Here is a 23,421-nt window from a genome sequence, read left to right as displayed (position 1 = left end):
TAATACATTTTATACTCACTCAGACTAATCGGGTTCCATAAATTCAGTAGAACATTTTTTTTTTTAAATCCTATCGGTCATTTTCAGAAAATGCAATATCTATTAACAAGTTAGCGAGCTAAAATTAATACATTACAGCACACCGTTGGTTGAATCAGATGCATACCACTCGAAAGAAAGTTATTATTATACTGCTATTGGTTATCTTTTCCTCAGAGCTGTTAATAATTTTCAAATCATTGGCCTAATCCAGATTATCTGAAAATTTGGATTAATACATGTGTCAATATTTAAAAATTGAATTCTTTTTAAAATTAATTTTATAAAAAGGTTTTTCTGTCACCACTATATCGTCCTATGCCTCTCTGCTCTCTCTTCTATTTCCAACAAAATTTTTGAATTTCTGATGCTTCCCATTCTCTTGTCGATTGACTAAATTGTCCTATTATCACACTCTCTTCCTTGCACTTTCTGGCTCTATATAACAATCCCTATCTCTCATCATAAGTCCAAGACAATTAATTTTACTGTCTTCAGTTGTTTTTGTTAATCTTTGTTATACTCATTAATAATTATTTATTCATTACTTCTTCATTTTCATTTTATCTGCGCTGTTAATTTTCTCTAATCTCCTCCATATCCGCATTTCAAATGTCTCCAGTTTTTCTTTCTCCCTTTTCCTGAGTATTTATGTTTTATTTTTGTACAAGCGTTTTGTTAAACATAATACTTCAAAACATGAAGCTTCTTTAAGTCTCCCACCATCTTACTTCATAAACAACTATTTCTTTCTATTGATTGCTTCCTTAGTTATTGTTGTTCTCATTCTTTTATCTTTTTCATTTTTATAAAATTCTAATAACACAGTTTCATAAGTACTGGTACTGTTTTACTTGTTCAATCCTTCCTTTACTTAGATTTTCATTGGCTTATTGTCTCCAATTTTTTCCTTTTAACTTTTTAAAATTATTTTCATACATATTCTGCCATGTCGTGTAACTTTGAAATCTTTATTAAAAATTCTGTGTTTTATTCGTAAAACACGTCTCATTTTTAAATATTAGATAATTATTTTTCTTTCTATAACCTTGATCCCTTCATCTTCTTCTGTAGTGTTTGCCATTGTATCTCAATCATAAATGTGTATTAAATAAGATCAGAGATTTAAGGTAGCATCCTTGCCTTGCACCTGTGATTAAGAGTCAAATAACTGTCAATTAGTTTGTTCTTTATTTTCATATATATTTTCTGATTTGGTTTTCTCCAACTTACCTTACTCTGTCCAAAGTTCTCTAATCATGTTGATAATAAATAGGGACAATTTTAATTAAATACTCTGTAACGGTTATTTAAAATGATTTTTTTTCTAATAAAATTTAATGTCTATCTGCAGCTGGAATACATCAACCAGTGCCACTGCAATATCAGTTGCCACCACCGATGTTTCCAGGATTCTACATCACAGGTTTGGGTACAGTTTTCCCACCAGGTCAAGGACCACCACTTGGCCATATATCTGGAGGTACACGCAGCGGTCTTAAAAGAGTCCATCAAGCTGGAGGTTCTATAATTAATACAATGAATCATGGTGATATTAACAGACCGCCGCTTTATCTATTTCCTGAAGAAGCAGAAGGTAAGATTTTAGTTCAGTTATTTAAAATAATTTTATGATGTAAAATGTTAAATAATGTAATAAGTTAAAAGGAATACTGTGAGGAGGAAATTAAACCTACTTTTTCTATTTACATAATTGATTAAAAAAATAGTAATATTAACATGTAAAATAAGTATTTTATAAAATAATAGAGATGCAATTATGAAATGTGTGAAAAACAGAATAAAATAACAATTTTGAATATGTTAATTGATAAATATTTTATCATGTATTGATGTATGTGTTTCAGAAATATGCAGAAAATACAGATTTATTAATTAGTTATAAAAATCCGTCAATAGAATAAACATTTTTCTATAAAATGAAATGTTTTATTTTAATATTAAATAAACTATTCAAAAGTTGTTTTAGATCTAAGATAATTTATTAAAAGTGGAAACTGAAGCCACAATGGCTTTACTTTTAAGTTAAAGTCTGCTGTGTAATATGAAAAGTTGTTAATTGATTTCATTAGCATAACAACGTACAAATATTGTTTTCCTTATTTGCTGGTAATTTCTAACACATTTAATACTAAAAGAGCAAACAACCTAATAATAATAATGATCTCAGACATTGGTAGCACTAAAAATGATATGATCTTATTTTACTGGGTTTTTATTTATGAAAAGTGTAAAAAGTTTTTTTTTTATGTTTATTCATTTGATACTATTGAATACATTGTTAATCTTGCCAATGCAAATAAATTTAAATTTATTGAAAAACAACATTGCACAAGTTTTAATAAAAAATGTTTTTATTGGTAAATTTTAAACATTAAGAAAATAATAAATATGATTCATAAAAAATCTATTTTTTTATATTTTATAAAAATTAAGTTATGTAAGATTATACCAAAATAATACAGGAAAAAGAAGTTCTTTAGCCTTTAAAAAATCTGATGTGGATACCACATGACTCCTTGTACGCCTATTAAATTCCATATACACATTTTTTGCTGCACTTCATTTAAACATTTTTCATGTGAAAGTGAGATATGTTTCTCCAATACTTTAATAAAGTGGACAGTTACACAATTGAATTGTGGTGGATCCCTCATTGCATCACATTTTTTGTGTTGTCTGCATGAGCATTTTATATTAGTTTATGTATTAATTCTGTTTCATGTTGCTCACGTAGTTATGTGGTGTAAGTGAGAACATGTTGGATCCGTAACCATGCACACATCAGTTCGAATCCGACTTCATGTACATATTTTTTTTATAATTTTTTTATAATCAGAGGTTAATAATTATTAATAAATCAATATATTTAAATTAAAAAAAAGTTAGAAAAAATATATGTATATGGATTCGAACGGATGTGCCTTATCCTTGTAAGATACAAATATTTCAGTAATTAAGATTTTATATGGATATAACTCTGGAACCAATAAAAATAAGTGTCACTTATGATTGAAAACTCTCAATGCACTAATTAATTATTAATATTAATTTATCATTATTATTTATTAATAATTAATTAATATATTTAAATTTTTTAAAAATGGACATAAGTCTGATTCGAACCGATGTGCCTTCCCTTGTAAGATCAGAATATTTCATTAATTAAAATCTATTTGTCTATAACTCTGGCACCAATGAAAATAAGTACCACTTATGATATATCGTTGAAAATCTCTCAATGAGGACTTATTACCCTTATTATTTTACAACAATCCTAAATCCATAATTTCAACATCTATGGCTAATCATTTTTGAGTTATGCGAGTTACATACGTACGTACAGACATTATTAAACTAGTCAAAATGGATGTTTCCATTGAAATCTGAAAACCGAAATTTTTCACAATCACAATACTTTCTAATCTTCATACAAGGAAATAAAAAAACTTAACACTACTGAATTCACAAGTAATGCAAGTATGTATATTCTGCTGCACCCTGTTCAAGGGTTTTTAAAGCATTTTTCGATTTTTGTAAGTAAAGAATTTAAGGTTTTAAACAAACTGTTAACTACAATTATTATTTTCTGTAAAGGCCTTTGACTGCATGGATCATGATTTACCCATTAAAAATTTAGAATACTATTTCTTAAGAGATAAATGTGTGTATCACATGATCTTGCAATGACCAATCCCAAAAATAATTAATTACAAGGTTGGAGTAAAGTATACTTCTGAATGGTGTCCAGATATAATTTTAGACCCACCACTTTTGTAATTTATACAAATGATTTTAATCTTTATTAAATTTTTATGTTATTCTGTATTCTGTTGATAGTATTGTTTTTGTCAAAGAAAATCAACAGATGAGCTTAATCTTTGTACTAAAAATATTATAGAAACACTTCATTATATGGAATGATTTTTAATTTTATTCAATTATCTCTTATACATTTTCCAACTAGATTGAACAATGAAATTTCTATTAACTTTGAAACAGAGCTGGCACTCAGAACTACAACATTTTTGGTGTAATAGTTAACAAAAAATTTAATTAATTACATTTCTCATTTCTCACTGATAGGTTACGTTCCATACGTCTTTCTCCCTCAAAAATTTTTGAGATGTTTTTAAATTTTATTACGTAAGTAATAAACTAGTTTTTATTTCATATGTAGAATCTATTCTACATATAGATGTATGTAGAACATCTATATTCTGAAGTATGGTAATGTTAATGGAGGAGGGGAGCAGGTAAATGTCAGTCAGTTTTCAAAGTCAAAGAAAATACTCAAAATGAATATGTCAAATTCATAATAGAACTACTGTACTAGTAAACCCCTCTGTAAAAATTTAAGGATCATGACTTACAGCTGTATACACAGAATTTTCATTTTAAGTGTATCATCACTGAGATTTCATAAACTAGAAAAGAACTTAAAATGGAAACTTTTCTTTGTTTTTTGAATATATTTAAAGTAATCTATTGGTTTGCTTGAAATCTTTGCAATTATTCCAATATAATGGCCAACATTTTTTTATATGGAAACTCCCAATTTTTATAATATTTTTGGATTCAGCATGTTATTCTTGAACATTTTCCCTGAAATTCAACTGCTCAGAAGCTGTAACTCATCAATAACATATAACTATCAATAATATGTAACGTATATTTTGAAAAGTGAGACGTTCCTAGATTTTAAACGAAGTTTATGAATTTATTTTTACAAATTTTAATTTACAAAAAATTGATTCTTTAAAAAATTGATAATACATTTTTTCTGATTTTATTGGGGAGAAGAACACTTTGGTGATATCATTGCCTTGGTACGATATTTGTTCTAAAAAAAAACCAGACGGTTAAAAATTAATTAAAAAACTAAAAACCGCGACAGACAAAAACATATCTTCAAAGTAAAAAGTCTGTTACACATCTTAAAAGTGAAATAACAACACAAAGAATAATCACATTATATATCTCGAGAAAAAAAAAAAATCGCAATCTGCATTACAGCAATTGGATGACTATTTGGAACACACTCCAGTAATTTATACATTTGAATATAAACAAATGGCTCTAAGAAATCGTAAATCAGAAAGATAACAACACTTCACTATTCCCAAGAACTGTTTGCATGTTAACTCCTATTTTAAACTTGCAACACAGTGCCGCATAACAAATGCAATCCACAAGGATGTGGTGCACTGTCAGTTGGCAGTCACAGTGAGCACAAATTGTGCGTCTGTTTGAGTTATCAGATATTCATGAGTGAGCGTAGTGTGCCTTATTCACAAACGGCTGGTAATAACCTCTTCTCGATGGTTATTTCTGCATGAGGAGCTCCATGGTGAAACAGTGTTTTTAATTGGATGAAGTTTATTTTACATGGTAGTATCCCTCTCACTTTGTCACACATCATGAACGACCCTCTTCAGGAAACAGACAAGATTGTTAGAAGCAATGCAACTGGTAAAAGGAGGCTGAAAGCAAGCCTCTTTTGCTGCACTGTTTGCGTACTCATTGACTGAAATTCCTATTTGGCTGGGGATCCAGCAGAAGCTCACTGTTTTATTACATCTACTCATTTGCGAAATGACACAATGAATCTCACAGATAATAGGGTGTCTAGAGTACACGTCATTAATCACCTGTAGGGCACTCATGGAATCTGAGCAAACAAGAACATGCCGATATTTTAGGATAGTTATATGTAAGACCTTATTAATGGCTTAGAGTTCTGCAATGAAAATACTGTGGTCGCCAATAACAAAGCCACAACCAACAGAATTAACGTTTCTAGAATCGTCCGTATAAACTATAACATCAAGATTCATGCTGTTTTTAATATTATAAAATTTATTTTCTAAGAGTACTGGATTGCTATGCTGACAAAGATCAAAGCAGTAATTAAAGTGAGAAAGCTGCCAAGGAAGGTAATAATATGGAGTAACAGTAAAGAATGGAGGTAATTGTGTACTTTGAGCATAGAAAAGGCGTTGAACCCTGAAGCCTAGCAGAGCAGTAAATCTCGGTAATTCCTGGTATTGATTAACATGCTGGTTCGAGAATATCACTTCAAAGGTTGGGTGAATTGGTTGTGCTTTAATGCAAGCCATATAGGAGCATAGCATTTACTTCTGTGTATTGCAAAGAGATGGCTCACCACTGTCCACTAGCAAACTTACCACAGGACATGAATGAAAAGCACCCATGGCAAGACGGATGAATAAATGATGGACTGCATCGAGCATATTTAGTGCAGTGGCTCCCACCAACAAATAAGCTATGCAGTCGTAGTCCATGCAAGAACAGACCGGAGCTTTGTAGAAGTGCAACATGCTTACACGATTGACTCCCCAACGTGTATTAGACAGAACTGCCAGCATGTCTAACATTTTTAGACATTTTACCCTCAACTCCTTCAAATGTGTTACTCATGTTAGTCAGCAGTCAAATGACATACCTAGAAATCTCTAACCCATGTGTAAACTTCAACTGATTCACCATGTTAATACAGTTAGGGGTCAAAATGTTCCCTCAACCAGGAAAAGCGAATGTGCTTTGTAAAATGTGAAACCAGTAGATTTACACCACGATTCTAAGTGGGTTATTGTGTTTTGAAGCAGCCTCTCACCTGTAGTTAATCTTCTACATGCTATGTAAATTAAAAAATCATCTCAAACAAATAACACATACAGGTTTTCGCAGAAAGTTTGTTATACTATTTATAAAAGCTATGGCTATACTATGTTTGCTATGGCAAACAAAGTAAAACTAAGGACATTTCCCTGGGGTATTCCGTTTTCCACCGCGAGACTTCTAGATATTGTTGTATTAACTCGAACTCGGAAGGACCGACTGTTGAAGAAACCCTTGTACACCGCAGATTGAAAAATGCGAGGAGATTACCTTGAATACCCCAATCGTGAAGTCTATTTAGGATTCCTATCCTCCATACCTTGTCATATGCCGTTTGCAAATCAAAAAATACAGCAACCAGGTGTTGGCGAAGTGAAAAGTGGTTTTGGATAGCTGCTTCCAGGGCAACTGCATTGTTCTGGGGCAATCAGGGAGTTTCTCTCAAGGTACCACACTAGATCAGTTTATCATTTGTTCAATCACTTTGCACGTGGTACTGGTCAAGGAGATAGGATGATAACTTATCAGGCTTGAAATATGAAGATATATATACTGAAACTCAGTAAAGAGGTTTCAGTACAGGGATTACTAGTGCCTCTGACCAAGAATCTGGAAACCCTGGTCAAAGAATACCCTATTATAGATAGACAGAAGATGTCATCACTATCTGGGAGGTGTGATAACATACTCAGCCTGATATTATCATTTCCAGAGAAAGTGTCATGAGAATTATTCAAGGCGTATTTTTGCTCATTATAAGAAATGGAATGTGTAGTTCATTTAGTGAATCTCCAATCACCAAAGGGATATTGGTAGTTTGTTGCGTTGTTGGTTCAGCTGGAAATTCATTTGTTATACCAACTAAAGTAGTTTTCAGTAAACAACTGTACTTCTTATTTGTATTTTTGTTAGCTCTGAAAAAATGGTTGTGAGAGAGGCCACTTGAACAAACGATTTCAATTCACTGCAGGATCTGCATTTTTGATTACCCGCATTTGCAGGGGTTTACTTGGATGTAACTGCTACTAAAGAGAGATCAGTTTTTACCAGATTACAGGAGTTTAGAGTCTCGGTTGAGTTCATTAATGGACAAAATCGGACCATGGGAATGGAAATGGGGGCTTTTCGAAAAAAAATATCGCTATAACTTTCTTATTAAGTAAAATATCAAACTTGTTTAAAGTTCCTATTATTTGGATAAGGCCTAAAACTTATCTAAGTAAAGTTTATTGATATCACCAACCATTGGTCCAGGAGGTGGAAAACATGGGATTTTGAAATCAAAAATCATCCTACCTCCCTTAATTGGCACAATATCGACTTGTTTAAAATGGTTGTTAGTCTTCTAAACATTACCTAAAACCTTTCAAACAATTTTTGATATGACCAGTCCTTACAAGGGATGACCAAACTTTTGCTGGAATTGTAAGAAGATGGGCTTGTCATATGCTAAATATGTGAAACTTTTTTCAAATGCACCCATTGTTGTATTGAGTAACTTTAAGGTTATTTTTTACTTGAAGAAATCTTTTTTGTTTGAAGGGTTCATGAAACTTGAAGAAATGCAAAATTTAATCCAATCAGCATGCTAACCCTTGAATAAAATATTGTATAGCTCTAAGGTATAACTGTTAAGCCAAAAAAAGGAAAAATATAAGTTCCTAAATTAATAGAATGAAATTCTATTGAGAACATTTATTGTAGCACTGCTAACACTAAAGTTCAAATATAGTTAAATCATATTGGACAATAATGAAATAAACAGAGGAAGCTAAATGTAAATCCATTTGAGACAATAAAAGTTATTTAAGCACACACACACACACACACACACACACACACACAATTAAACTTTGTGTGCAATTTAAATTGCTCAAAAATGAATTAGGCTTACATACAAAGTAATAAAAATAAATATGCACTTACTTTACTAAGCATTTGGCACGTTTGTATTAATACAATTGTATAAGTTAAAGTTCCACTTACTAACAATTTTAAAAGTATATATCCAAGTACTTTCAGAGTTGATACTTCATCATCAGGGATTTTCCAAAAGATGTTAATTCAAAGTAATAAAAATAAATATGCACTTACTTTACTAAGCATTTGGCACGTTTGTATTAATACAATTGTATAAGTTAAAGTTCCACTTACTAACAATTTTAAAAGTATATATCCAAGTACTTTCAGAGTTGATACTTCATCATCAGGGATTTTCCAAAAGATGTTAATTCAAATTCAAATGTATAATTGTATTTAAATTAAAATTATATGTTTGTAATATTCTGATAATTGTCGCAAACATCTCATGAACATGACGTTACGGTTTTATTGATGTACAATTTAATTTTTTTTTCTTGACAACCGACTATTACGAATTTAATAATTTTAATTTAAATACAGTTACACATTTGAATTTCAATTAACATCTTTTGGAAAATCCCTGATGATGAAGTAACAGCTCCAAAAGTACTCGGATATATACTTTTAAAATTGTTGGTAAGTGGAACTTTATTTTATACAAATGTGCACTTATTATTTTATTAAATTTATTTTCATTATTAAAATAATATATGATGATAAATATTGTAATTAATTAATATTTAAACAGAAGCCTAAATTTTCATTTTATTTATTTATTTATTTTTTTTTTGGCAGCTTATAAAGATACAGTAGTTTAATAAAATCAAACAACATTTTGAATTACTTAGTCTATTTGTGTGTTTTTTAAATATTTTCTGATGGTATTCTTTTTTTCATTGTTAAAAACAGACTGAAGTAAAACTTTGATAGTAAAATACTCCAATCAAGTTATTAGAGGCAATCCATCAATTATGTAAGCATAAAGAAATGGCAGTTTACAAATTACAAAATCTTACTTCATCTGACAGATATAGAAAAAGGGATCTAAAGTGTTCTTTTGTAAAATCCCTAGTAAATTTGTAGACACCTACTTTTTGTAGGAATAATTGAATCAGAATAAAATGTTAGCGCTTATATTGAAAATTTGTAATTTTAAATAAAAAGAAAATTACACATAGAAAAAATTTAAAAATACGAGTAGATAGAGATTTGTTTTAAATTATTTCTTTTGATTTGATTTTTAGCAACAAAATCCCATTAGAAATCCAATGTGCATCAGTGTTATATAACAAAAAATAAAACATAAATTTTACTAAAATTAACATTTACAGAGAAACAAATAAAAATTTAGTTGCATTTGTGATACTTAAGGGTTCTCAATTTTATTGTTTATGTAAGAAAATACTATTGCTACGGGTATTGTATATTAAAAAAAGTACTTTTTTATTTATATTTAAATAAAAATATGTGTAAAGAATTTTTCTTTAAAGAAGTAGTGGAGCGAACAGATTTTTATTAAAGTAAAATCTGATAAAATTTTACTCAGGAAAGGAGATTCCAAAAATTGTAATCTTATGGTTAGTTAATTTATGGATAATTCCAGCAGTGGTCCTTTATATCTGCCCACCTACCCATTCATTCATTTTTCATAAAAAGTTTAGAATCAATTGCTGAAATACACAATTTGCTATACTGAATTTAATGATAGTGAACTAAATTGTTCCTGAGGTGCGAGTATAAAGCTAAATAGAGAATTAAAGATCTATTCTTCATATACTTATACAAACAAACTTTTTCGAACCTACATTTTTAGTTCATCTGGATTCAAATGTTTTTTTTTTTTGTCTTCAGTCATTTGACTGGTTTGATGCAGCTCCATAGATGCATCTAGTGCCAATCATTTCATGTCTGTATACCCCCTACATCCGACACCCCTAACAATTTGTTTTACATATTCCAAATGTTGCCTGTCTGCAGAATTTTTCGCTTCTACCTGTCCCTCCAATATCAAAGTGACTATTCCAGGATGCCTTAAGATGTGGCCTATATAAGTCTGTCTCTTCTTTTAACTATATTTTTCCAAATGCTTCTTTCTTCATCTATTTGTCTCAACGCCTCTTTATCTGACACTTTATTCACCCATCTAATTTTTAATATTCTCCTGTAGCACCACATTTCAAAAGCTTCTAATCTTTTCTTCTCAGGTACTCCGGTCATCCAAGTTTCACTTCCATATAAAGTTACGCTCCAAACATATACTTTCAAATGTTTTCCTGATATTAAAATTAATTTTTGATGTAAAGAAATTATACTTCTGATTTAAAGCTCGTTTTGCCTGTGCTATTCGGCATTTTATATCACTCCTCCTTCGTCTATCTTTAATAATTCCACTTCCCAAATAACAAAAGTCTTCTACCTCCATAAGCTTTTCTCTTCCTATTTTTATATTCAGTAGTCCATATACATTATTTCTAATACATTTCATTACTTTTGTTTTGTTCTTCTTTATTTTCATGTGGTAGTTCTTGTGTAGGAAATCATCCTATCATTGTTTCGGCTAAATCTTTTTTACTCTCAGCTAAAATTACTATATCATCAGCAAATTGTAGCATCTTTATCTTTTCACCTTGCACTGTTACTCCGGATCTAAATTGTTCTTTAATATCATTAACTGTTAGTTCTATGTAAAGATTAAAAAGTAATGGGGATAGGGAACATCCTTGTCAAACTACCTTTTTTTTACGGCATCTTTCTTATGCTCTTCAATTATTACTGTTGCAGTTTGGTTCCTGTAAATGTTAGCAATTGTTCTTCTACCTCTATACTTGAACTCTATATTTTTTAAAATGCTGAACATTTTATTCCAGTATATGTTATCAAATGCCTTTTCTAAGTCTATGAATGCCATGTATGTTGGGTTACTTTTCCTTAATCTTCCTTCTCCTATTAATCTGAACGCTAAAATTGCTTCCCTTGTCCCTACACATTTCCTGAAACCTAACTGGTCTTCTCCTAACCAGCCTGAAGAGGAGGCTTTACAGCCTCGCGATGGATGCATGGCAGCAAGAATGGCACTCCACAACTAAGGGTAGGTCCTTGTTTAGATTTATACAGGACTTTGGAGGGATGGGGATGGTACACCTCTAGTTAGTTTTTAAGGGCAACAGGAGCCCAAGTGCTCTCCAACCACATAAATTTAAACAATATTTGTTTCGGTTCTGCCTGGCAGCTGATGGGCTCTGCAGCTGCAGGGAGGTCCAGTTGAACGAACACATGGTCTACCCAGGTCTTGGGGGTGCCAGAAGTCAGGCCACCCTGGAACTTAGAGGTCAAGGGGAAAATTGACCACTCATATGCGGCAAGTCACTGTGGCAAGAGCCACAATGTCAGACAGTGTGGGTGTTCTTGATGCCATGTGGACTACTGAGACTACTAGTAGTTCATCTAAGGGAAAACTCCTACCTTGCTGCTGTGGGAAGCTACCTGAGAATTATGGCTGGCGGCCACCAACCTACTAAAGCTCCAAGCGCCTTAAAATGGTGGACAGGTACTTGCTGGTAGCGAATTGCTGTCTTGACAATATAAATTTATTTATTGAAATCGTGTATATTTGTAGTAGTCAACGGGTTGCGCCTACCCATTTTAGTTATATATGCCGAGTGAGTGGTTGGGATATGTAAAGCCAATGGTATACCAGCATCGCGCTTAGTCCGCTCTGCTGTTAGAAAAGCTCTAGGAGCTATTAGGACACTGGTCGCTACACTGTTTCGAGGCTCAGTAGGCATTTGTGACACAGACATTCAGTCTTATGCTTTAGGGTGACCGAATGGGGTGTGCCAGGAGAAATTCCAAGCAAACCAATACTCTCCTAACACTTCTAACACTCTCCTCTCAATTCTTCTGTACAGAATTCTAGTTAAGATTGTTGATGCATAAGTAGTTAAACTAAATGTTCTGTATTCCTCACATTTATTTGCTCCTGCTTTCCTTGGTATCATGACAATAACACTCTTTTTTAAGTCTGATGGAACTTCCCCTTTTTCGTAAATATTTTTCTGCAGAGCCCTATCATAGTAGTCCCCACCCAGAGATCCAAACAGGGGACTAGTTACCTCCAGAATATTTTACTAAGGAAGACACCTCCATCTTTGTTACATGAAAATGCAGACAGCTGCATTTTTTTGGAAAAAAAACAGCTGTAGTTTTCCATTGCTTTCAGTTACACAGTACTCAGAAGATTAACTGTACAAGGACAAAAGTTTTTACATTTTGCTAGTAGTTGTTTTAAACGTTTTTAAATCTTCTTTTTTTCAATTAAAAATTATGCAGACTTAGTTTCTATTTGTCATTACAATATTGTTATTATTTCTTAATTAGAATCATGAATTTAATACAATACTTATTACAGGAGATAGATCGCTGGTAGATGAAGATGATCAACAACCTGGTGTTGATGAGGATGATGTGGAAGGTGGTGGTGAAGGTACAGGATACAGAGGAGCATGCGGTGGAGAATGTCGTGTAGGAGAGTTCCTTTGTGTAGGATCATGCACTTGTATACCTCAGTCGTGGCGTTGTGATCGGACATCTGATTGCGTCGCTGATGAGGATGAAATTGACTGTGGTCAAATGGGAGATTGCCTTGAAGATGAAGGAAACGTCCAGTGCCCACGCACTTTAAAATGTATACGTAAAGACTGGTTATGTGATGGTGAAGATGACTGTGGTGATTTTTCAGATGAAACACATTGTAGTGAGTAAAGCCATCTTTATTATTCTTATGGTATTTATTAATAATTTTATAACATTTCTGATTAATATCAGTTGAAAATAAGTAAATGTTAATAATATACACTATAATAATAATGATAATTATTTTTCTAGTGCTCGGCTGTACAATCTTTTCAAAAATACAGTTATTCAACATGCAGTTTATAAATTTAGTCTAAGAGAGAATAGAAAACAATCAAAAAATTATCTTTAGAGTTTTAAGTTACAAAAAGGTTTAACTGTAAAAGCTGGCTACTTATTACAAACTTTTATCTGTTTATTTAAATCATCAAGAATTTTGTTTTAGCTATCTTTCCTACAAACTGTTAATGAATATTGTTCCTAATATTATAGTTCAGGTTTATTAATTAACTGAAATATCTAACCCCAGACTTATTACAACAGAAAAAATATTTAACTGAGATGATATTCCATTTGACATATATTAGAAACCTCTGTGTTTTTCCATGGATAATTAATTTGTGAGAATTGTTTAAAATAAAAACTAATTAAAATTACCTAAAATCTTATCATTATTAAACTATAATTTCATAGAAAAATTTATATAACATTAATATACAGATTTGAAAAACATTAAAATTTTAATAAATGAATCTATGATGAAATGCTTTTTATCAGTAAGTCTGTACTTTCCCTTGATCTCCATAAGCTTAGGAAACTACTCTAAAAATTACATTTTTAAAACAAATTTCTATAATATTACTTTTTAATCATTACAAAAATCAAATTGAACATACTTTTTTATAAAATAATTTTATATTATTATATACTAGTATCACCTAATATTTTAGACCTTGGTAAAATTATTAGAGTTGAATCATTTTCGTAAACATGAAGTTTACCTCAAGAATGTAAAGTCATCATAAATGGAAGTCTATCACTTGTTTCTACATTTTTAAAAGGGTAACTCTGTACACAGCCAAATTTAGTCTAATTAATTTATAATTTTCAGTTAAACATTTTTGCACTTCTGTTTGTGGTGAATAATGGCAAGTGTACTTAAATCATAGGAGAAAGGAGTGTGAAAGCCTGAGAACAGATTTAGATTCCCTCCTTTACAGTAATACAATGTAATTATTTTGTTTATAATAGATTCAGAGTTATTATGAAAGTAATGCATCTCTGTACAGTTTTTGAAATGCAAATATTTATATGTAATACATAATTATTTGAATAACTTTTAATAACGTAATAAAATATAAGTTAAATTAAGAAACATTCTTTATAATTTATATAAATGTATTAAATATAACAGTTAAAACTCATGGATGGAAATATCAGTCCTAGTAGTGTAAGATTAAGAAAACCTGTAATCATGTATAGATGCTAACATTCTTAGTAGTCTGTGAAATAATACAAGAATTTATCTGAAATTTACTTCCGATTGGCAGTTAAAAACTTCTATATCTTTGATACAAAGGTTTATTGCATACATAATTTACCTATTATCTGGCCTGATGTACTATAATTTTGGTTTTCTCAAACCCTCTTGGAAGAACTCTTCTTATATCAATCCCCATTAACCCTATCTATGAGATTTTCATTTGTTTCAAATACCTGGGGAGCAGGCCAAAATTTTATATTAATGAAGATACCGGTAACTAATAAACACCAAGGTTTATTAGTTATCAGTGTAGAGGGGACTTAGATACCACCGCAAAAACTAGTCATGCCATGCATCTCAAATTTATGGGAGTGACAATGATTTGTCCTTTTATCACTGTTTTCCCAGCACTGAACAGAATGGGCAGCAGGTGAGTTTAATAAGATTGTAGATTGCTATTTGCTTCAGGAGTCATGTTGCTGAGGTAACTGGGTAATTCTTAATTGCCATTCGCAAGTTAATTCTGTAATAGCTGTTGTAAATCCTAGAAAGTAGTGGATTCATATACTGATGAGACTAGGAATTTTCATAAGAAATAAGATTTATTTCTCTTCATAAAATAAAAGAGATATAAAAAAAGAATTTAGCCATAGTCATGTCTGACCCTTGGCAATTCCAATTCCTTGGAATTTTCCTCGCAGGTTTTATGGGTGGTTTGTCATTGCCTTCCCATTGTGGTTAATTGAAACCCAACCACCAAAGAACAACAGTATCCAGAGTCTAGTATTCAACTCCATATAAAAGCAACTACCATTACAATGATTCAAACCTCAGAACTCTCGACTTTGAAAATAAGCAGATTTTGCGATTATGAGTTTAACCACTAGACTAACCTGGCAGGTTAATCTAAAAGAGATATAGGCAGATATAATTAGATTTAAGCATGTAGTTGGTAAAATTTAATAAATAACAAATTATACAGCATTCTGATTTTGTTTTAAAAATAAGCCCTTTTAGATTTACTTCCAAATTAGTCCAAATTTGTTTGCCAGATTTAAAATAATAAACAAACCAAATTAAAAATTAAATAAAACAATTATACCATAACTATTTTTCTTCTTTTTTTGATACAGTAAAATCTCTATAATCATCTTCTGAACAATGAGTAGATGTGTTAAATGTCTGTAATTGATTTTAAGGAGAGAAAGTCCAACAGCAATCAACTCCTCTACATTCCATTTATTCTGGCTGGCCCTCTGTAGCAGATACCAGTAGTTGATAATGAAATGAATTTTTGTAGCACGTGAAAAAATGTCATGCCTGAGCAGAACTTGAACCCAGACCTTCAGATGAACGTTATCCAAAAGTTTATAATTTAATTAATTCAAAGATTATAATTTAATTGTTTACTTTCACATAACAAATATTCCAAGAAGGGTAAGATTCCCCTTTAGAAATTCATTTAAAATCCTTTTTACATCTTTAGAGATCCCTTTAGAAGGGAGGTTGTGTGTGAATTAATTTGAGGGTTCCCTTTCCTGCTGCATAATATACCTGCTTGTACAGTATACAGTTGAATCAGATTATTCCAAGCCTTTAAATCCCTTCTAAAATAAAATATAAAAGTAATAGATAGTATGTCATAAAATTTTGGTGAATTACATTAAATAGGTACTATAATAAAAATCAGTTATTTAAATACAATAAAATAATTTGCACGTTTATCGTATTACAGGTCTTTCAGAAAACTGCACGTCAGACAAATTTGAATGTAGTAACGGATTATGTATACCAATGTCATGGATCTGTGATGGAGACAATGACTGTAAAGATTATTCTGATGAAATGAACTGCACTAAACGAGCGTAAGTAATAAGAATTAATTAAATAAAAATAAAAAGAGATTTATTTTGTTAAAAATTTTAATTTGTGATTTATCATAAATAGCAGTATTTTGTGGAATGAATGATTTAACTTGATCATGTTAAAATTTAAAAAAAGAATACTTTTTATATTATACAATGATATCAAAGGATTAAATAATCCTGTAGCTTTTTGAATGACTAGGTTTGTGGTTAATAGTTTCATGTAGAAATCAAGAAACAAAAAAGGAAAAACTAGAAAGGGAGTCATATAAAAGTAAAGAGATATTAATTAAAAGAAAAATAAACATGGAATTAAAGAAAAACCTACCAAAGAATTGCATAACTTTCCTGGTACTGCCAGAAAAGGAAAATTAATAGAATGTTAAAGTATGTAAGTAAACAAATGAAGAATTTTGTAAAAAGAAAAGTTTATACTCGGTAAAATTTTGAAATATGAGATCTATGGTAACTATATCTCCTCAACCCTTGCAAAATTGTAACCAAAATTAAATAGCATCAATGACCCATATTCAGAAATTATTGTACACAATTTTATAAAAATCAGTTTATCCAGTCTGAAGATATGAAAAAAAAACTTTGCCGATTTCCATGGCGGAGTTTTGCATCTCAGGGCCTTTCATCCAGAGGTCTCAGGTTTGAATCCTGGTCAGGCATGGCATATCATAAAGAAAAAAAAAAACATATCATAAAGAAAAAAAAAGCCAAAATATTAGGTTTTATTTTGTTAAAAATTTTTCATTTTTATGTTATACAATGATATCAGGGATATTGCCTGACCCTGAATATAATTTCCCAAATGTAAGTACAAAACAAAATGAAATATTTTTTATTGATTTTATTGGTTTTTTGGTTGTTTTAATATTTTTCTGATTTCCATAGCAAAGTTTTACCATCTTAGGCTTTCATCCAGAGGTTCTGGGTTCAAATTCCTGGTTAGGCATGGCATTTCTCATGACCTATAAAATTCCATTTCCAGGTACAAGCTTCTGTGGTAATTAATTCAACAAAAAATAAATAAATAATAAATTTGTGTATGTGAAAACAAAAAAACATGAAAAGTAAACAACGACAGATGAAAATAAACCATTTTTTAAAGTGCACTGTTTACGCCAATGCGTAAAGCAGTTATAAGTTAATTACCAAGAGGTTAATTCAACTTGGTATTTAACTTATTTTCATCGAAAATTTAACAGTATTTCAGTGTAATAAATATTTCAATTATAATTAAGAAGTTTTTCATACACTGGGATTTATGCATTCCATTCAACATACATATAAATATATGCTCAGCTGATTTTCATTTATGCCTTTAGTATTGATTATTTATTAAGATTTAACTCTGTATTATTTCATGTGTTTATATCTTGAATAGTAATAATAAGAACTTCTAATTATGAAGAAGAGGAAAAAAACATTCTGAGATTGTTGTATTGTTTTCTTTTACTTTAATGGAAAGACATTCTAAAATAGACAGAGTATTTTAATTATTTATAAAATAGAATAAGTTCAGATCAGAATAATATTTTCTTTTATGTAAAAGAAAATTATTATTTGAAAGAGATTTTAGACAAATATTTATTACTTTAAGAAATATAGCATGGACTTTACATCCGGACTTTATTATCCAATCTTTACATCTGGCTTTTATTATCCGGCCCGGAGAACCAAAAACAACGAGCCATGTTGGGGCAAGTTACAAAAATGAAATTACACATAGCTTGTATTTGCCAAAAGAATATTGAACTTTATTTTTTACAGAATGAAATCCAATATTCTTTTGGCAAATACGAGCTATGTGTAATTTCATTTTTGTAACTTGCCCCAACATGCACAATATAAGATATCTTGTTTTTTTCTTATTATGTTTGTAAATAAATTGTTTAATTAATTTTATTAAATGTGTATCTGTTACTTTTGAATCAGTTTAAAAAATTACATTTGAATCAATTTGACACTGAAGTGAATATATTGCAGTGTTGCTAACTTGCATACTGTTATGCTCTTGAGACTATTGCAACATGAAGGATAATCCGTCAATAAAAACTAAATAAATGAACTGAAATGAAAGATTGACTTTATTTTATGCTCAAGAAAATTTTGACCTGTGCTTTTAATCTTCATAAGCAGAAGTTTTCTGTATGGCATTTACTAAACTAAATATTTAACACACTTTCAGTCTGATGTAAATTTGTCTTGAAAATTTGCACTAGAAAATCCGGGACTATACGCCTATATCAAATTCAAGTAATGCAAGAACTCTTGAGAATCTGACTTCAGTATAGTAACAAACTCAAACTTTTCATTGGAGGTTGTGTGCATGTTTTTTTTTTCGTATGAACTGTGGTTTCATCTTTCTGGACATATTAACAACCAAAACAATAGAATACAAAGTTTTGAGAATTATCATATTTATCATGAAAACCTATTGCATTCTTGAAAAGATTGTGTTTGATGTTTCATTTTGCAATGAAGAGTGTCAAACTCATTTTTTCACTGAAATATTAACAGAGAACATTATTCATAAACTATAACAAATTTTGTAGCCTCACTTGAAACTGAAAAGCAAAACTGCTCTGTGGTATTAGATGACACTATATGCCACACTTCTGATTTGACTACGAAGTGGTAAATTGTTCGATGACTGTATAATTTCCAGTGGACTATAGGCTCCATCTCTTACCACCAGATTTTTATCCAAGGGGGTCATCTGAAAGGTATTGTTTTCAAGAACTACCTGCACTTTTGGATGAACAAAAAAAAATATCAAAGACAACATCTGTAATATCAGTACAGAAATCTAATGGAAGTTGCACTGAACATTGGGAAACCACTTGACACCATGGCACATGATATGTGCATTTTGAGCATTTATTGTGTAAGAAGTGAAAAAATTAAAAATATTGTGTGCTTAGCTTCCTTTACCATATACAATAGGAACGTGATAATCCAGAACTCAATAGTCCCGGCGTCCATCTGAAATCAGTTTTTCCCTGTATTTTGAGGGATGTAGCACAGACACGTTTAAGAGTACAGTCGGACACGTTTAGGATATGGGAACCGTTCGGCGTTTCATCAGTCACTATTGTCTGCCTCACTGGGCAAGTTTGCTCTCGCCGGGATCAATCAGTCGCCATCTTGGCTTTGTGCTAGTATCACTATGACACTTCATTCACGTAGACATACAGTTACAGTACTTATATTTGCATCAGTGCTGAGCAGTTTTCTTTTACAGTTAAAGCACTTAATAAAACATTGTGCTGAATCAAAGTTTAGCTATAAGTGTGAATGTCAAATAAAGTACAGCACATTGAAAAGTTCGTATGTACAGTGAATATATTTCTAAAGCGAACTAAAGTGCGCCTAAAACGTCAAAACGCAAACATGTGACTTTGACAACCACCAAAAATTGGACATATAAGAAGACTGGAAAAAGGTGAAAACCAAAACAATATTACGAGTGAATTTAATATCGTATCTTCAACTAAGTGTGATATTAAAAAACAACAGAAAATTTGTGTCGCAATCTATTTCTGATAAAAGTATAAACATAGGCAGACTCTGAAAAAACCTAAATTATAAATTATAAATGAAGTTTAGTATAAGTGGTTCAGTGCTAAGAGAACAGAGAAAACTGATAACGGGGCCTGTGATAATCTAAAAGGCCAAGTTTTTTCACAAGGAATTAGATTTGACTGCAGATGAAATTCTTTCATTCTCTAAACGGTGGCTTCATAATTTCAAGATCGTCATGGCTTGCAAAAAACTAGACGTTTCTGGTGAAATAAAATCAGCTGATGAGGTTGCTGCAAATGAGTACAAAACAACATTTCAAAAACTTATTGATGAATATAAATTGTCCTCATCTCAAATTTACAACGTTGATGAGACTGGCCTGTTATGGCAGTGTTTGCCAAATTCAACCCTAGCGGGAGCTGAGGAGTCCAGCACAAAGTGTTTTAAAAATAAAGACAGAGTAGCTCTCTCAGTGTGTGGAATTGCTTCAGAAGATCATATACTTACTCTGTGACTGGAAAGTATAAAAAGCCTAGGCCTCTATAATTGTATCTTGCCTGTTATTTACAGTGTTCAGACTAATGTCTGGATGACAGCCAAGTTATTCAAAGTAGTTTCTTCATCATTTTGTTCCAGCTGTGAAAGAAAATTTTGAAAAACTAGGGCTACCTAAAGATTCTAAGACAGTTCTCGTCCTCTACAATTGCTGAGCTCACCCCCCAGCATCTGAGCTTTTGCCAGGTAATATTTTTTGCAGATATCTTCCTACCAATGTTATGCCACTAATACAACCCATGGACTAAAGGGTCATACAAAATTTCAGTGCAAGTACAGAGGAATGTTTTTGCAAAAGCTGCTGAACTCGGATTGCAGTGTCAGAGATTATTTCCGACCTAATTTTAACATTCAACACACTATTTTTACAGCTGCAATCTCTTGGTATGAAAAATATAACATTGCACAGAGCCTGGAGAAAATTATGACTTAAATTGGCCAAAGAAACGGAGATGGGAAAGGATGAAGATGATGTGAGCCCACAACTGACTACTCTGAAATTGTAAGTGCGAACTGAGAGCCTTTTCACCAGACGAAATTGATGGATGGATTGACATTAACAAAAATGTGCTATCGAAGAAGAGCTGACTGATGTGATAATATTACAAAGTGTTTTCAGCCCACAGGAGACACGAGAAACTGAGAGTGATGAAGAAATTCCCACAACTCACATCTCTCAGGCTGAGGCTTGAGAAGCCTTAATACCTTTGTCAAATTCTCAGAGAGAAGCTAGCAATTTGATGTTGCTGAAGTTATTTCCACATTATACAAAATAATTTTTGTCAAAAAAGAACTCAATCCAAGAAACAAGTTAACGTCCCTAATGTTTCAGAAGGCTCAGAAAAAAATTCAAGCTATCCCAGTGGTAGATACAACTACAACATTTTCCATTCACTTGATATTATCATACACTTATGATAATATACACTGTCTTAATCACCTATAGACAGTGATTCAGACAAAAATGTACCAAATTGTTGGCTACATTTTTTATTTGATTAAAATTAACTTGTTCTTGGTTTCTTCAGATCCATGGTGCTTTTTTTATTTCATAATAGGCCTACAAAAAATTATTTATATTGAACTTTGCTAAAACTTTGAGCCTTAAACTGATTTAACTGTGCAGTACAGTATTTATTTAATTTTTAATACAGGTGCATTTTTACAATGCGGTGCTACATATTTTTTTATACTGTAATATCTTGTGTTGTGTCTAATAAATAAAAATTATTCGTTTTGATGGCTTAAATTTATTTATATTCCCTTGTTTAAACCAGGTTTTTAAAAATGATCTTGATAATCCGGCATTGACAGATCCTTGAGCATGCCGGATCATCGCAGTCTTACTGTAATTAAACTGCTATTTTTATTGAATAAATGTAGTTTGTTTTATACATGGGTTGCATGACTTTAAAAACACTTTATGTAAGTTACTTTCTGGGTATTCATATAGTCAATGATCATTTTATGAATTGCATCTATTTTGTGTAGACAATCATTTCATTCTATTGTTTTCACAACTTACAGCTTATTTAGCTTATTGTATTACATCTCACGATCTAAAAATACAAAATCAAGCGCAGAGTTCTGAAGTAGGGATTAATTTAATTAAATAGATTCAAAATATATTCAAGAAATGGAAAATTAATTAATCTTATCTTAGGCAGATATTACAGCAACAATAGCAGTCTTCTGCATTCTACAAATCATTGATGATGGTCCTCAATTCTTTAATCCCTCCTTTCATTTCATCTAACACAGATTGCTGCCAAGAAGTTCTAGGTCTTCATTTCCCTCATCTTTCCAATAGCATATCCATACCGTTGTAGGTGTTTTTTCCTAATGCTGTCTGATATATCAGATTTTATATTTACTTTTTATCTGACCTCATTCCTAATGCTGTTTCTCAACGTTAGCCAGCAGCATCATCTCCACTAAAATCAGCTGTTCTTCATTTTGTCAGTTACTACACAACTCTCAGCCCCGTTGGTTACATGTGGCTCTCATTCCACAACATTGACTCTCCACTATCTTTTTAAAAAACCTAGCCTTGTGTTCAGATCCAATGCTTTTTCACCAACTACCAAATACTGAGACTTGTCCTCATTAATTTCCAGATCCCCAAACCTTGTATTTGTCTATTAATATCTTTGACATATATTTCATATCATCCTCATTCGATAACAATACCTGATCATCAAAAAATTAAAACTTATAAATATAGTCATTAGTAACCGTAACTTGCAGGCAGCTGCATTTTTACAAGTCCACTTCTTTATGAGGTCACAAAGATGTAAATCTTAAACAAAGTTGGCAAAGTTGCATATTCTTACCTCAAACCTTTATCTAATAAAAAGTAATGTACTGATCTAATTCTACAAAATATACTAAATTTATTTAAATATGTTGATATTTTACAGAAACTGTTCTTCTTTGGAATTCCGATGCAGTGATGGCAGTTGCATTTCATTATCATTTATGTGTGATTTTGAACCAGATTGCTCAGATGGATCAGATGAACAAGAGTGTCGTAAGTTATTTAAGTTGCTAGAAGATGCATAAAAAGTTACTAATATTTACATTATTTTTACTGAAATATTTAACTACATTCTTGTAAGAATACTTCTGTTTATAATCTGATAATCCTATATTTGTGTTAATAGGTACTGTTAGAAAATGAATTGACAAATTATTGTCAAATAATTTGTGCTTTGTCACAAAGCACATTGTCAAATAATAATAATAATAATATTTTTTTAAAAATAATTATATTTTATTTTAAATATT

General features: G+C 31.1%; 1 protein-coding gene across 1 annotated transcript in view; it reads left to right on the top strand.

Moving 5' to 3' along the window:
- The window catches only part of LOC142319831 (low-density lipoprotein receptor-related protein 4-like), a 150,878-nt gene that overhangs the window by 24,490 nt on the left and 102,967 nt on the right, over positions 1-23,421 (top strand). The window contains exons 3-6 of the mRNA XM_075357504.1: positions 1,394-1,636; positions 12,974-13,318; positions 16,416-16,545; positions 23,055-23,164. Coding sequence (XP_075213619.1) covers positions 1,394-1,636; positions 12,974-13,318; positions 16,416-16,545; positions 23,055-23,164 — 828 coding nt within the window. The remainder of the gene's footprint in view (positions 1-1,393; positions 1,637-12,973; positions 13,319-16,415; positions 16,546-23,054; positions 23,165-23,421) is intronic.

This window comes from Lycorma delicatula, chromosome 2 (genome assembly GCF_047948215.1).
Source record: "Lycorma delicatula isolate Av1 chromosome 2, ASM4794821v1, whole genome shotgun sequence".
Classification (NCBI taxonomy): domain Eukaryota; kingdom Metazoa; phylum Arthropoda; class Insecta; order Hemiptera; family Fulgoridae; genus Lycorma; species Lycorma delicatula.
The sequence above is the reverse complement of the archived record's forward strand: the minus strand, read 5'-3'. Positions and strand labels throughout refer to the sequence as shown.